The sequence below is a fragment of the Molothrus ater genome, chromosome 3, assembly GCF_012460135.2.
Source record: "Molothrus ater isolate BHLD 08-10-18 breed brown headed cowbird chromosome 3, BPBGC_Mater_1.1, whole genome shotgun sequence".
NCBI classification, from domain to species: domain Eukaryota; kingdom Metazoa; phylum Chordata; class Aves; order Passeriformes; family Icteridae; genus Molothrus; species Molothrus ater.
The window spans coordinates 12,174,371-12,190,434 of NC_050480.2; the positions used below are offsets into that span (position 1 = coordinate 12,174,371).

At 39.1% G+C, this 16,064-nt stretch overlaps 1 protein-coding gene across 1 annotated transcript in view; it reads right to left on the minus strand.

Annotated features, from left to right (window-relative positions):
- Window positions 1-5,842: 5,842 nt before the first annotated feature.
- Window positions 5,843-16,064, minus strand: part of PPP1R21 (protein phosphatase 1 regulatory subunit 21) — a 31,751-nt gene continuing 21,529 nt past the window's right edge. The window contains exons 17-22 of the mRNA XM_036380551.2: window positions 15,382-15,615; window positions 13,990-14,025; window positions 12,127-12,243; window positions 11,132-11,230; window positions 9,005-9,133; window positions 5,843-7,186 (exon numbers count right to left, since the gene is read on the minus strand). Of these exons, the coding sequence (XP_036236444.1) occupies window positions 7,157-7,186; window positions 9,005-9,133; window positions 11,132-11,230; window positions 12,127-12,243; window positions 13,990-14,025; window positions 15,382-15,615 (645 nt within the window). The 3' untranslated portion in view covers window positions 5,843-7,156. The remainder of the gene's footprint in view (window positions 7,187-9,004; window positions 9,134-11,131; window positions 11,231-12,126; window positions 12,244-13,989; window positions 14,026-15,381; window positions 15,616-16,064) is intronic.

A 16,064-nucleotide genomic window follows, 5' to 3' on the forward strand; every position in this document is an offset into this window, starting at 1 on the left:
CCAACAGGGTTGTACGGCTGTGGTACCTTAAGCGTCCTTCTCGCCCATTCCTCTCTGCGTGCACCTCGCAGAGGGGCAGAAGGACTGCTCCCGAAAGGCCGGAGCACACACGGATGGAATGAGGAGGATGAAGAGGGGGAAAGCACCTACAAAACCCTCCAGAGCGTTCCCAGGGACTGCAGACACCCAAACTGCCCATCTGAAAGGGTTTCAAGTAGTTGGGACAGCTCACGTGGAGCAGCGAGCTCCAGATTCTCGTGTAATCTGTCCAAAATTCTTTGTGAAGCATTAAATATCCATTTCAGCTCCACTGCTTTGCAGTTTTTGCAATTTCCCTTCTATTTTAACAAGGAAGGACCTCTTTCTGCAAACTGGTTTCTTTTGTCCCATTTACCTCCTCTGTAAAGTTTTTTTCTGTTTTCTGTGAAAATGAAGCAATTCTACCTCTTTATTTTATGCCTGGGGAGTACCCTTCAGGCTCTGTCTGCATTTACAATAGAAGTGTTCAGTACAGTTTTCCCTACAAATAAATTCTTCTGTAAGCCTAACACCACTACACAAATTGCACTAGGATGAACATTGGCCATTTGTGGTTTAAAAAGTTCTACATTTGTTTCTTAATTTTTTTAAATATCCGGTGCCAAATTTAGCACGGAATTTTTTCACCATTAATTTAGCATTGCATTAACTTGCAAGCCAGTGAATTGTTACATTCTTCTCTCCTTGAAGGCCTTTTCTGAGCACTGCCAGAGGTCTCCAGGCTCAGAGAACAGGGTTAAGGCAGCTCCACCTGCCTCTCTCATCCCAGCAGGGGGAAGTGCCAGAACCTCATCCCAACCTCTTCCCTTGGGAATTCCATCCCTGTAAGTCTTCTGCCCCTGAAATCCAGGCCTGGTGTCAAAATTTTATGTATTTCCATAAAAACTGTATTTTCCATAAACAACTCAGTTTTCTGCCTTCTCCCAGGACATAACCTCTTAGCAGAGGGAACCAGTGGATCAATACCTCCTGTTTTGCCAAAATTCCAGAAAACTGGAAATAATTTCTAACATTTTCTATGTACTCCAAAATGAGTCCTTCAAACTCCCATGTTCTCCTGCAGAACATTCAAAGAAGCCTTTTTTCCTGTTTAGCTTCCACATTAGCTCTTCCTAATGGTTTTCAAGTGGAAAGGGTATTAATGTCTTGTATCTCCTTATCAAAGCATGCACATCTAAAAACAGATCAGATTTTCCTTTGCTGAGGCAAGTGTATACATTTTCAAGACAAGACTATTCTTCTCCAGTAAATTCTGCTATCATTTTCTCTTCCAAAATAATTCAGTGCAATATAAACTCAAGCATCAAAGGAAAAAAACCCTGATACTGAGATTTAAAGTTCCTTAAAATAATTTGACTTTGATGAATAGTATATGCAGAACAAATTACAACTATTAAAAGTTATTTCTACTGTAAATACAATTTGAAGAGCATTTCACATCAAGATACAGTATTATATGTTGCTAGAGGCAGTTATAAAGCTCATTCAACATTTTACAACACTAACGAATTCAGTTTACATTGCTGACTATATTTAAATTGATCTTAACATGATTTGCAGTGTATTGCCTGTTTGTAAAAACAATTTACTGTCTAGGACTATTTTATCAAAAGTGAAACCTGTCAGTTCATATCTGGCTAGAACCAAATATTTGTAAATAGAGACAGAAAAATAGTTGTTTCTAGACTTATTTTAACTTTTTCCTCTACTGCTTTGCTTTTATTTTAGCAAGAAATTTCTGCAAAAGTTCATCTTAACAGAGATGTATTTTGTTTTGAAAAGTCAAATCTCCTTGGGTTAAATGAATCCATCTTTCACTGAATATAATTGCTAATAAAAACTTACAAGTTTATTATATTCACTATTTAAATGCTTTACATATAAATTGGTTATAGAAATTTAGCATATTGATGTCCTTTTTCTGAGAAATTGGCTTCAAATGTTCCTGACCTCATGGGCTAGATCAAAAATCTAAGAGAAACTTGTTCTTGCCTGCTTGTTTGGACTAAGAATAAACCAGACTTTCCAGATTTCAAGAGAAACTTTTGGTCAAGTTGATTATCCCCTCTCCAGGTTCCTATTTTCTGTCCAACCCTGCACATGCTACAGACAATTTGGAAGTCACTAAGCACAGAAGAGGAGCAGCACCAGCTCCAGGATTACAGCTGTTCCCTGTGCCAAGGGCTGCAGTTAATGAAACTGCACTGAAATTCTCAGTTCAGACCTTTTCAACCTCATAACTTCATTAAAATAATCTTTCTTGGATACAGTGTTCTGCATTCACTATTCAAGCCCAAACTGAAGACTTTTAAATCCAAGAGAAAAGAAAGTTGAAGCTTTAAGGGAGAGCAGATGAGGGGGCAGAAGGGGAGTGTGGGGCAGTGTAAGGTGTTCTCACACTCAATTCAGAAGCAGAGGACTTGATACACACAGAGCCTGCAGCAAGCTACATGCCACCTTTGACCAGATGCCAAGAAAATTCATGAGAGAATCCCTAGTGCCTAAAATAACTGGAAATGACCTGGACTCTTGAGCTTTGTGGGTTTAACTCTTCTCAGGACAAAGCTGTGTTGTTTAGGGGAGACTGTAACTACAGCTTTGACACCAGGCCTGGGCTTCAAAGGTTTCTTCATTAGTTTAGACCTCATCAGCTTAGAAAGTTTTGGACTCACAAGGTGAATCAGTGCTAAAACAGATAAATTATGCTCTCTGCTGCTATCTCTGCAATTTCCATGTAAGAGGTTTATAACCAGAATTCTTTTGGGGCTGCTAGTGGGGTGTCTTGCCCTGCAAGTTAAGCCCAAGGAGAATCACACAGCTGGGTTTTTTTGCAGCTCAGCATTGCAGCAATTCGAGTGTTTGCCTCTGTAAGGAGCTGGGTGATTCTGAATGAGCACTGACGTGTCTACAGCTGCCTGCACACAGAGCAGAGCAGACAATGAGAGCTGCCCCAGGCCAGTTTCCATGTGCTGCAGCTCACAGCCCAGCCCTGCCTTACACAGGCCCCCAAAGCTCTTCTCTGACCCCCTCTGGAACCAGGCTGGCAGAGCTGCAGGCACAACTGCACTTAAAGGAAGTTTTTAACTCTGTGGTTAAAAGAAATATTCAGGGATTTGAGCAAAAATGCCCTCTCTAAGCAAACGTGGATTAATCCACAGCAATACTGCAGGTAGTGACAGAGGCAGAAAAGGCAGAGTAAGACACAACAAGCATGCTTAGAGCAGCATCCAGCCTTCGTGGGAGGAAGTAATCAGACCTCTGGCAGCAATTACAATTTTTTACTGCACTAAGCTTTGTTTTTATTATGACCCTACTGTTGCTAAGATAGTGCTCTCAAATTACCTTACATACAGACTGTATTAAACAACAGGTTTGCCCAATTTACAGGGCCAGATGGTTCTCCAAAGTTTAATATGTCATTGGATTTACACTATTAAAAAAAATCCCACAACCTTGACACTGCTCAGCCAAGCCAGTAAATAACTTTTCCCTTGTCCTGATAGGCAGTATGTGGATACAAAGTTTATTTCCTTTCCTGTTTGCAAGTGATGCCTTGCACATGGGAGCAAATCTGGTTTTTGGAGATTAGGATGCCCTGTTGAACAGTGAAGTCAGCACCTAGGAAACATGCTGGGCCAAAGACCTTCACACCAAAACTTCATCTGCCAGCAAGGGGAGGGAAGGCAGGTGGAGCAGCAGGATTATAAATACAAATTAGAAATGAAGGTGGCTTGGGAAAAAGGGAAAATAACCATATAAACAGCAAAAGGTAGGAAAACAAACTGTTCCAGCCTGGATATTTCACATGCATCGAGAAGATCTGGCACATTTCATCATGCCATGAAATGTTGAACTGGTTCAGAATGATTAAGAGGCATGACAAACACCACTTTGAACCAACACTTCAGCTGATTGCTGTTTAAATCAGAGATGTAGCAACTCAAAATAATCATTGTTCAAACAGCAATGAGATGCAGCACCCTAGCACAGCTTATGACACCAGCCTAAGATTCCTGTTTTAGAAATTAAGCCTTCAGCCAGGGAAGCCTCTGACCTCCAGGAGCTTAAGGCCTTTTTAAAATAGACAATGGCTTTGGTGCTTCTTGGGCAGTTTCAAACTGATGAAGAGTGGTTCTTAAGAGGGCAATCTTGAAGTTCAATTAATGCCTGATTACAGCAAATATTTATTTTGAACGCCCAGAATAGTTACTGGGGATGTGCTTTCAGAAATCTAGGACAGCTGAACATTTTGAAAGCCTTGAACATGTTAGTATAGCTTTAAAACAAAGCTCAAAGATTTTTTGAAAATCCAATTTAAACCATTAAAATAGTGATTTTCTGAATTAGCCACTTAAGTCTGAGAATGAGAGATTATTCATGAGGCACCCAACATTATGGAGAAATTAATTAAGCACTCAAAAAATGCTTTAAATCCTGTGTGTCATAGTGAACTGTCCTTAAAAAAAGATCACTGACATTCAGGCTTTTCTTTACCCCTGGTTTTACACTGTATTGTGCTGAAGGATTTTACACTTTACAACACCTTCTCACTGGTTTCCCCAATTAACCACCTCAAAGGCATTCACACTGTACATTTCTGAAGATTAATTCCATTAGTAAAATTTCCTTGCCCAGATTTTGCACATTCCATGATACTCTGCACATACCATTGCAAACAAAGTAGTTCAAAATAATTTTTCTGGAAAACTTTGCCTCAAAGATGAATTTTTGGCTGCAATGTTGAAACAAGTCTTCAGGTTTTTTTAATAGCAAAGCCTTGTGCAGTAGCCATTTTGGCATTTAACAGCATTTGAGACATTGAGAAAGATTCAGCATCACCTGGTTAAGCAGATAATAAGCACAAGGAGTTTGAATTTCCACTTGATCCAGTTTCTAAGGCCACTGAGTTCAATGTAATATCCTGTGGCCCCTTAAAAACACTACTACAGCAGTATCCAAAATGCTGATTTAAATTTGTTGTACCAGATTTTACTTTTGGGTATTGATAGTTTACAGTTGTCTAGAACTTACTCAAAAGGTTTCCTTGAAAAACTGAAGGCAGCTGAAGTGATCAGAATTGTCTCTTCTTGAGCATGGTTATGGCTTGGTGAGGGGGACACCCAAATACATCCCCAAACAACACTGCAAAGAAAAAATGCTGATAAACTGATGTACATTGGAATTGTACCTAAATGCCTGTACACTCTACATGAATTCAGCTTGGATACTGGGGTATACTCTGAATATGCATTTGAGTTTTTTAATGCAAATTCTAAAGACGCACTATTTTTATTCAGACATGTAAAAAAATGGCCTAAGCAAAATCTTTTTCTAAAGGCAGCAACCTATGAAAAGTAGTATCAGTAAAAGTAGTGTCAGTTTATTCATTTGATTCAGAGAATTAAAATAACTGGATTAGTACCTTCAGTGCAGGATGGAAGTTCTCAGAAAAGGCAGCTTCAAAAGAATCAGAAGAAAGCAATTAGCTTCCCAAGCCTAAATGAAACAGTTGAAGCTGTATCTGCTTCCATAAAACAGCTGGAGAGAAAGCCAACATTTCCCAATCCTCATTAGCACCAGCACAGAGTTCTTCATTCAACATCAATAAGAAACCCTGCAGGCTCTCCCCATCTCAACCACTTCTATTTTGCATTTCTGAAAGGAAAAGCTATCAGAACAAAGAGATGCATTGAGAGCACCTAGACTGGGGTAAGTATCCCACCAGCAACATCTGGACCCCCCCACCAAAATGTCACACTCTGCAGCCTGGGCACAGCCAGAAGGAAGGAAAAAGTCAAGCTGGTTTCATGTGGTTGATTTTATTATTACATACTGATAATACATTTCAGCACATACTGATATCAGAGTAAACCCCCATGGGACAAATAAGTGCCATAATGGAAATTATGGAACAGAAGACTGGTGTAAAAAGTGTGGAGCAGCACAGCATCTGATTAAAAAAAAAAAAAAAACAAAACAAAAAACAAACCAACCAACCAAACAAACCCAAAAAAAAAACACAACCAAAAAAACAACCAAACAAAAACCCAGCCCAAAACAAACAAACCCCACCCCCAACAACAAATCAATGCTGTGAAAACTTGTGATATTAAACTTCACTTGGAAAAAAATTAAAAAAAAAAACAATTTAGGAGAGGCCCAAAGTTCACAAACTTCTGAAAACACAGGAAAAGCCATGTGCATCCCCCCAGTGAATCCATCACAACTCAATTCCATGAAGACCTTTTGCAAGTTCAGTGCTTAAATCTTCTACATATTTCATATTCTTCTTTACTGTAAGAGAGCACAGTAAGCTGATCTATTCTACACACATTGTTTCACTCTTTTGGGGCAAATGACAATCACAGTTTCCTCTAGCCTTAAACAGCTATTTCAACCAATATATATATATATATACATACATTTGTAAACAAAATGTTACAGAAATGCCTTAAAGCAATTTCACTGAAGTAGCCCAATTCAGCCATTTGTGCTCTTCACCTCCAAATCCAAAGTGCCAAATACAAGCAGGAAAGGTTTCCACTGTTGCAGTCTAACAATGATCCCATTTACTTGGTGAATTTGTAAAAATCATTTCAAGCCACAATTCCAATTAATTCTAGAGGGCTGAGAACAGGAGTAATACATTTACAGTAACTGCACAGCTTGCATGGCCAAAAAAAGTCTCCAAACTCATTTTTAAACTGTTATTAACAAGTAATGGAATGTACATGTGCTGACCATTAAATGGAGAACTCAAAAACAGACACCTACTGCACCAATCCAAATTTGTTAATGCAGAAACATATTTGAGAATATACAAAATCTGAAGTTGTTACGTGAAATCAAAACCTGGTTTTAAAAAGTGCACAGTAAAAACTGAAGGTAATTACTATATAAATTATCCACAGAGTGTGTATTTCCTGGTTTAGAGCCAACACTAAGTTCTGTTTTATCTGTCACAAGTTCTAAATATTTTCAAGCCATTTACAGCACCAATTCAGTTTTTACTTGACCCAAAACCAGCCTCAGCTTCCTGGAACAAACAGGAACTGGATAATGAATGGTCACTATCTGCATCCTGTGCAGCAGCAGCTTCCAAAGACTCAGCTGTGAACTATCGATTCTTGTTCTTTTTAGAATTTCCCTGCAAGAAGAAAGAAGCAAAGAGAACATTATCATTCAGGTAAGGAAATCTAGACAGGTAACATACAAAATCTGATGTCTAATAATTTATGCCTACAGCAAACAAGGTACAGTCAGACTGAAAATAAACACTTCCACAGACTTCTAAGTTTGACAGATTGCAACCATTTGCTCTGAAAATTCCTCTGTTTCTATAAGCACAAGAGAGGCAAGTACCAGATATCTCAAACAAGCACAACAGTGCCTTACTACAACTGAAACCTGGGAAAGACATTTGAGGGACATCCCAAGACATTCAATTGTATTAATACCACTAATACTGTAAGGGCAGTGAAGGCAAGTGAAATCATAATCCACCTTTATGTGCTACTCCAAATAACTTCTTATAGAATAACTGTATCGAATTAAAAACCAATCCCCCACCAAATTGGAGTTTTTTCCAAAATGAATTTTATTTTAATTCAGGTTGTACAGATTATTCCTAGTTCAGAGTTTGTTCCACAGTTAGCCAACTCACATTTGACCTTCAGTAATTCCACAAAGGAAATGTGGAGCTTAAAATAAAGTTTTGTGCAATAGTTACTTGCTGGCAATTCTAAGTCTTCCTATTTCCTGAAGATAACATTTGTTTTGAATCTAACCAACAACTCTCTCCAACTGATAAGGGCTTTAACTGCATCATTTGGATTCCAACTGGATTCCAAGTGGATTCCCTTCTACATTTGTTAACATCTGAAAACCTGTGTGGCTTCTGTTGTGAGGTTCTGAGGTCCTTACAGACAGAGTACCACTTCAAGTCTTACAAGTATGGCAAGTGAGAAATTCCAGAAAACATTTTATAAAAACATTAAGTGCCACAGTCAGTATGCAGCCAAGAGCTTCCTTCTGGAAACACAAAGGCTTATACACCACAAAGTAATTTTAAAGAATACAATGCCAAATTAAAACACTCAGAAATCTGAAGAAAAGCGGGGGAAGAGTTTACTCTAAAAAATAAAAATCACCATCATGGGATCTTGATTCAGAACATGGAATTTATTTATTATTTTTACTTTTTTAATCCTTCAGTGCTACCTGCTTTCATGCATCCCAGAAATAAGGAGAATAATGATAATTTATTTGTTTCACAGTCAGACAAGTGAAGGGCAAAGGCCTTCACAATATCTGTTCCTCCCTAGAAGCATCAGAATAGGATATACCATGGTTTAATCACTGCTTGCTCAAAAAAGCAGACTTCTGTATTTTTCATCATTAGGTAAGTAAAAAAAAAATCTGTTTCTGATTTTTTACAAGTGGGTAGACTCCTTGCCTGGTAAAGAATTTAAGTGTGCATTTCAAGCTCACAGAAGAATACAAGTGGCAACTTTTTCATTCCTACACAAGGGACAGATGAGCTAGAATGTGGAAATAAAACAGAGAAAGAGACCAGCTGCCATGGACAGAGTATGCTGCAACCAAAAGGAGTGCAGAAGGGACACTTCTACCCAGAACTTCATCCTAACCACCCAGCCTCAACAGCTGAGTTTACAAATAGCTCCATCTTCACCAGATTAAAACAAAAAAAAAATTATGTGGTCTGCCATCAGAGGGTACACTTTGAGAACCTAATGTGAAGCAGTGACATGAAGAGCTTGTTCTTTCCCACATGTGTGTTTAGCAAGAATTTTTTTCTTCACTGAAACTTGAAGGAACAAGTTTGGAGTTTTCTTTCCAAATGGTTCAGAGCAAGAATTACACCTTGTGAGCTGGTTTGTCCAAGGGCAGTGCTGCAGGAACAGCAAATGTAACCCTGCCATCCCCAGCTGCACTGCCAGCTCACCTTACTGGTCATCTTTAGGGTATCAATCTCTTCCCTTTGCTTGGTCAAGGTTTCATTCATGCTGCACAGGTGGTCACTCATCATGCTCAACTGGTCCTCATAGCTCCTCTTTGTTGTCATCAATTCATCCTAAAGGAAAAATTAAACAACCAGAAGCCCTGGCTCAGTATTAGTGATACCTGGCAAAGCAGCACACTTCCACCTCCACTGAGTCAGCTCCACTTTTGATGCTGAGTGTGTGCAATTCAGCTAAAAAACCCCTGTTTTATGAAAGGAAGTCAGCAGCCACTTTTCTTTTACCTGAAGTCCCATGCATGGTTTGTTCCCTTTATTTTTGTGTTGTTTCCTTTAGATTTTTTCCCCCACTTTTTATGGCTTACATAAAAGAGTAACAGCTAAGTTTTCCACCACTGCTTCCAGCCAGGAAACAAGTAAAGTTTATGGGGTTAAAGCATGGCCTGCACAAGAACACACAAGGCATCCAAAGCTGAAGGAAGCACCACTCCACATGGAGCTAGAGAGAGCTATGATCTCTCTGGGATCACAGAGACATGGGGGGATAGTGTGCATGGCTAGAACACAGCAATGAAGGGATAAACACACTTTAGGGAGGACAGAAGGGAAGAAATCATGCTCTGTGTGAAGAGGTGGCTTGAAGACTAATAAATCTCATCAGTAGGAGAACAATAGGGTGACAGGCATCTGCTGCAAGCAGGTAAAAATCTCCCACTGACAGACCCTGATCCTCATTAGGGATTTTAACTACTCTGACACATCCTGGAAGGGCAGTAAGGTGGAACACAAGCAACTGAGGAGTTGTCTTGAGTGTTGCATAGAACTTCTTGATACCAGTGATCAGTGGGACCAAGAGATGCTCTCTGCTGGACTTTTTACTCACAAATAAGGAAAAGCTGGTCAGGATGTGAAAGCCAATGGCAGCCTTAGCTGCAGCTACCATGAGTTAGTGGCATTCAGGATCCTGAGGGAAGCAAGATGAGTAATAGAATTACAGCAACCCTAGATTCAAGAGGAGTAGATTCTGGCTTCTTTCTGCTTGGAAAGGTCCCAGGTAAATCTGCCCTGGAAGTTACAGGGGCCCAGGAAAGCTGAATGATCAAGGACAGAACAAGGAACAACCCAATGCCTAAGACATGGAGTGACTGTGGCAGAAGACCAGCATGGCTGTATAGGAAATATCCAGTTCCACAGCTTGATCTGAACTCTCTGCTCTGACCAAAGGAGGGGACAAATCACCTTCAGAGGACCCTTCCAACCTCAACAAGTCTATTACTCAGTATTATGCAGACTACTAAACATACAAATGGTGTGTGCCTGCTATCTTTTCCTAGGAAGTTTAAAATGCAGTTGGAAGTTAACATCTCATGCAGAGTTCAACATCTATTGTGGAATTTCTTAAAGGCACAAATCAAGGAAGTGTTTTAAAAGGACTGTCCATGAGCACAATAGCTCAAAGCTTCTAACATTATATTCACAGCCTGTATGGAGCAATTTTGGTACTCACCATCACAGACAGATGAGCAATAATGATATGAACTAAGTGTAAAGAAAACATGAAGGAATTTATGAATTGTGTATTTATTTATACTTTATTGTACTACTGGCTTCTTTCTCAGCTGTGTGGAGGAGAAAGACAAAGGGACAGGACACTCACAGGATGCATGAGAGTTGATTTTTGTTAACAACACCTTCTTAAAGATTACCTCAAAACTATCTTTGCTTAGTATTAAGCTATCCATATTTAAGAATCCAAATCAACTTGGCATTTTTTAAAACTTTCAGACCCAGGTGCAAGAAAGGATTAAGAATTCCTTATTTCATCTGGAATCAGTCAAACCACCACCCCTTTTGGCATTACAACTATGTGATTTTCATGAAAATCCATGACATCAAATGAGCTAAAACACACAGGTTTGGCCAATATAACCTTCTCTTGGAAACATGTTCCACTTCAGCTTTATACCTGGGATTTAAAGTGTACTATTCAAGGCTCTTTTCCACATACCACTGGAGTTTTTATATTCCACAACACAGGACCTAGGAATAGCATGGCCAGGCTAGATGGTTGTCATTTTTCTGCTCTACATGATTACAGAAAAATTTACTTGCCTGTAATCTGGTGATGTTTTGACTGGCGAGCTTCAACTCTTCTGTGAGTGATTCCTTGGACTTCTCTGCCAGAGAAAGTCTTTTGGCAAGTGCTCGACACTACCAAGAACAGGACAGGGAGGGTACAAGGGACAAAAGTCACTTCCTCAGTATTGCCTTGTGGCATCCTTAAGTGCTTGCTTTGGACTTTTCCATCTGTGATACTTGGATTTCAAGGAACTCAGAGCTTGTGCACATTTTTAAATGCAGAGGTAATGGAATAGTTAACATGAAATGTTTCATTTAACAGAGCTACCATATTGCCAATCCTCTAAATATTTTATTTTTCATGTAACTGCTACAAAACTTCTCATAAATAAAAAGCAATGCAAACAACTCACTTCATACAAGGCTCAAATATCACAGAAAAGATGGTTCCTCCATACTATGTCATCTTCAATTAAAAAAATAATATTTAAGAGGATTTGCTCTGTTAACCTAGTATATTCCACATCATTTATTACACAAACCAAAACAGCCACTACTTTCAAGAAAAGTTCCCTCATGACTTGAAATGAAAAGGAAACCATAGATACAATGAATCATCTTGTTCCTTCTTGCAGTATAACTTATGCCTAAGAGCCAATTTTCTCAGGAGAGCTGTTTCCATCACTTCATAATACACTCAAATATTTTTGAATGACATCAGCATCACTATAAAATTAAGTCAAAACTTCCTTGGTAACTCAAGCCAGCTGCTTCAGCTTATGTGAACAAATCTATACATGACACACATTATACTTCTTAATACAGCCAAGACAAGGCTACCAAAGGATTTATTAAACATAAAAAGTCCTTTTACAGTATCTGTTTTTATGCGTGCCAGACCGCAATCAAAAATATTCCAGGAACAGATTTTCATAAAACATTATGCTCCATATATTGAAACTTACTATCATAGCACTTGCCTGTGGGGAGTTCAAAAAGAGATTTACTGTCCTTGCCTGCATGCTCACCTCAGCATGGAAGTGCACTGATTTGCTGTCAGCAAGCTGCAGGTGAGAGGTCAGCTCTGCTATCCTGGCCATGTAGTGAGTTTTTATCAGGTCTTCACGAGACTCAACATCTGGAGCCTGGCAAAGAAAAGTTTAACCAAACAACATTTATGTTTACTAGACTGAATACCCAAATCACAACATTGCCTCTATACAGACTTTTTTTCTTCTTTCCTTCTGAGCCCTGGCTGCTCTATCAAAAAGTATCAAATTCCCCAAACACAACAGATTAATTACAGCAGGCCACACTGCAATTTTATCACTCTGAAGGGGACTCAAGATTTCCTTACAGGACAAGGAGCTGACTGACAAGGTAAGAATTTAACTTGCTTTAATATAGCAAGTGTCTGATGAAGATGAAAATCCAGAAGTGAACAGCTTTCACCTACATGAAAATTTACTGTTTCTTCCCAACAAGGAAGAATTCCTTCACATAACTGTATTTCAGAAGCGTACAAAAGTCATAACCATTACTAATGTTGCGTATTCCAGAAACTTCTTTAGACATTTGAAATTAACAAATAAAAAATAAAAAACCCCAACAAATCAGTAGTTTACAGGCTAACCCACTGGAGTCAGCTTTCACATGATCTCTCACTACCTTCAAGTTCAGCACTGTGCAGAAGCCTCTAAGGACTTGTATCAGTTACTATCCAGCCCCCTACCCCTTTTCAATCACACTTCTAGAAGGAGGAGTGCACTAAGCTACACATCCTGTGATATCAGAAAAGGGAAAGCAGTGAACCTTACTCTCAGAAGTTCCTGCTGGAGCAAGTGTTACATTATAGCAGGGCTAAATGAAGTGTTAACATTTATTCTGAGGGTTTGTTCAAGGTTTGTTCAAGGTTTGTTCAGTGCTACCCGTTGTAACCCAGGCACTGCAGATAGGGACGTTTTATGCAGCTTGAGCCCTTCCTCCAGGGTTAAGAATGGAGGCTTGGGATACAGTCTGGGCTCCTGAGGCATAGCCAGACCATCATCAGCCAGGGTCCCTGTAATCATCACCAACAGGATGGGACTGCCAGGAATGTGCCTCGAGCTGCTGTATTTTCCAGCATCAGTCTCATTACATGGGTATGACAATGGGAAGATGCCAGCAGCTCACATCCCAGGCAGCAGACCAAGAACTTAATGTTACAACTTATAAAGTAAGTTTTTTGACCAATCACACAAAGCAAAAGCACATTGACAGTAGTTCTATCCAACCACTATAAGCACACATTCCTTTGGTTAAAACAATGCCTGCTTATTTCAAATACAATACCTGCTTGTAAGCCTTCAAACACAATGCACAGAGCTCCATTATTAAGCTTAGAACTCCCTAATATCTCACTAGATATACTTTTCTGCAGCTTAGGGAGTTATTCTAGCCAAGGTTAATACACAGACCATTGTTCTATTTGTCCTTACTTTTTTACTTCTTACATATTTTTTCTGCTGACCTATCTCATGGCTACTGCTTAGCTCCAATCACAGTTCTGCTGTCTCTGAGGCCTGCCTTTTGCAACTTTCCCAAAACCCTCTGATTTTATAGATTCCCACAATGACCAGTGCCTTCCTCAAATTATAGAAAGCAGACCCTGACTCCAGTTCACTATGCTCCAAAAGTCTCACAAGGGCCAAATAATAGTTCACTAATAGAAGAAGAAAATTAAAGAACACATGGATTTCAGAAATTTGACTATTTAGTATATAAAGACTATGTGGTCAACTCATGCCATTATACAGGAATATTCTTAGTAATTCGACCTGTGGAATAAGTTTAGCAGAATCAGAATTGAAGTATTTAACAGATGGACTTTAATAATATTTAAAACAGATTACCTTTTCATTATCAGTAGTTACAGTCAACATTCCAATCTAGAACAAGGAAGAAAATACACTTAATGAGAAACTGCAAAAAAAATAGATACCATAGCTGCATTTTGGTTTCAATCTTAGAAGGACTTTGGATTTAAACAATCTTGCAATCATTCAAACTGAAATCGAATTTAAGTACTTCCACCTGTAACATAAACAAGAGTGGTTACATGAGCGCCTTGAACAGAATTAAACCTGACAACAACTCTCAGAAGTATCTCTCTTGTCTTAGGAGGTACACAGGGAAAAGGCAATAAAAGCAACAAGATGCAGCTGGGCTCCTATGGTTATGCAACTGCTTGATCATATGAAACTAATTCAGAGCCACGTTAGCACACTGGAACATTACTTGTCATGTCTAAGAGGAAGGAAAGTCAACCTGGATTTCTTGAATACCTTCCAAATTCCTTCCTTTCCTCTCTGACTAGCAAGCACTGACAAAACTCTACAGGAGCAGTGTAAGCCAATACCTGGTTTCATGAAAGGATATCTTCCCAGAGGATCTAAGGGGCTTTTCCCCCCTTATCTCAACAGGACTAGAAATTCATGTTTATGGGGAACATTCATACGATATGTTGACCCATGAGTAACATTCTCATCAAACTCCTAAGGAATCAAATAGAGGATCAAAAACTTAAGATGCCAGTGTACTTCAGAATTGGAGCTTTCAAAACAATCCATTGGTTACTTTTATCTTGGAGCAGGAAAGCAGGGAGGACAAAAAAAAAAATTCTATTGAATGCTGAGTGGATTTATTATTTCTTACAGATGACATTCCTGTTAATTCCACTATGCCACTTCAGAAGTGGAATTCAGGGGAAAGGCCAATTCATTTAAAATATGTTAGTAAACAGGAAAAAGCCATTTACCAGCACAGAAGAGCAAGGAAAGAATGCATGCTACATCCAAAAGCAATTGCTGAACCCAAACTGACCCCAATAAGTCTTCAAATCCATTTACAATCACTACCTACCTACTTCCATTTGCTTTAACACACCTAGAGATGAATAAAAGTATTGGAAACACAGGCCTAACCTGAGATACACACCACTTGCAAAGTTCCATAAGTACAGACAAATCAGGAGATTAAACACCCATTATTTCCCCCTCAGTTATACATGGACAGAACTACAAAAATATCTTCACAATACTAAAGACAGCAAACAAAGTCTCAAAATCCAAGAAGTGCCCAACTCTGCAGAAAGAATTTGCAAGCAGCTTTGCAAAGACAAGGACCCCAAGAGTGAATGCTTTCCAATACAGTCTAAAGGCTTTCATTTTTAGTGTTCCACTGATCAAACAGCACTGCTACTAAAGAAAGTGGATTTTTCTCTATTGAAGGGAAAGGTCACTCACCAGACTGGTGCTCTTAATAGGTTCCCTCAGACTCTTTTCTGTGGTTTCCTTCTTTTGTTCTGCTATATTTGGCAGAACTGAATGCTCCTGGATAGTTTCAGTTAAATGTCCACTAAGGGAGTTCTTCAGTTTTTGGTTTTCTTTCTCTAGCTTAATTTTAGCTAGCTGAGCCTCCAACATCCAGTGTTCTTTTTCTTGTTCAAGTTTTGCAATTTTCTCCAAACTCTGCTGGACCTTTAGGAGGGAAAGTTTACAGTCCAGGTTATTGAACCCAGGGAGGAAAATCCCACACACAGGAAATGTCTGAGGACAGTATTATTTTAAACCATTACATAAGTGAGCTAACAAAGTGCAGCAGGTAAACAACCACTGTTCTGAGATGTGTGCTTAGCTGTGGCTCTTTGTCAAAAATGGCCACATTATTTAATTAGTTTGAAACATGCACAGCTCATAAAAATGGCAACATTGTACTAGGTGAAAAACCAAAGCAGGAAGAATTTTATAAAAACCTGAAAGATGTGTACCTGGCAATATCACTAGCTCTTCCTATGCTAGAAAGACAAACTGTCCCCTCCCAGCTGTCCCACCTCACACAGACAGAACCACCCACTTTGTCCAGGTAAGAAAACAACTATGGAACAGAACACATCTATCACTGCACATTTCTGCTGAAATTCATTTCA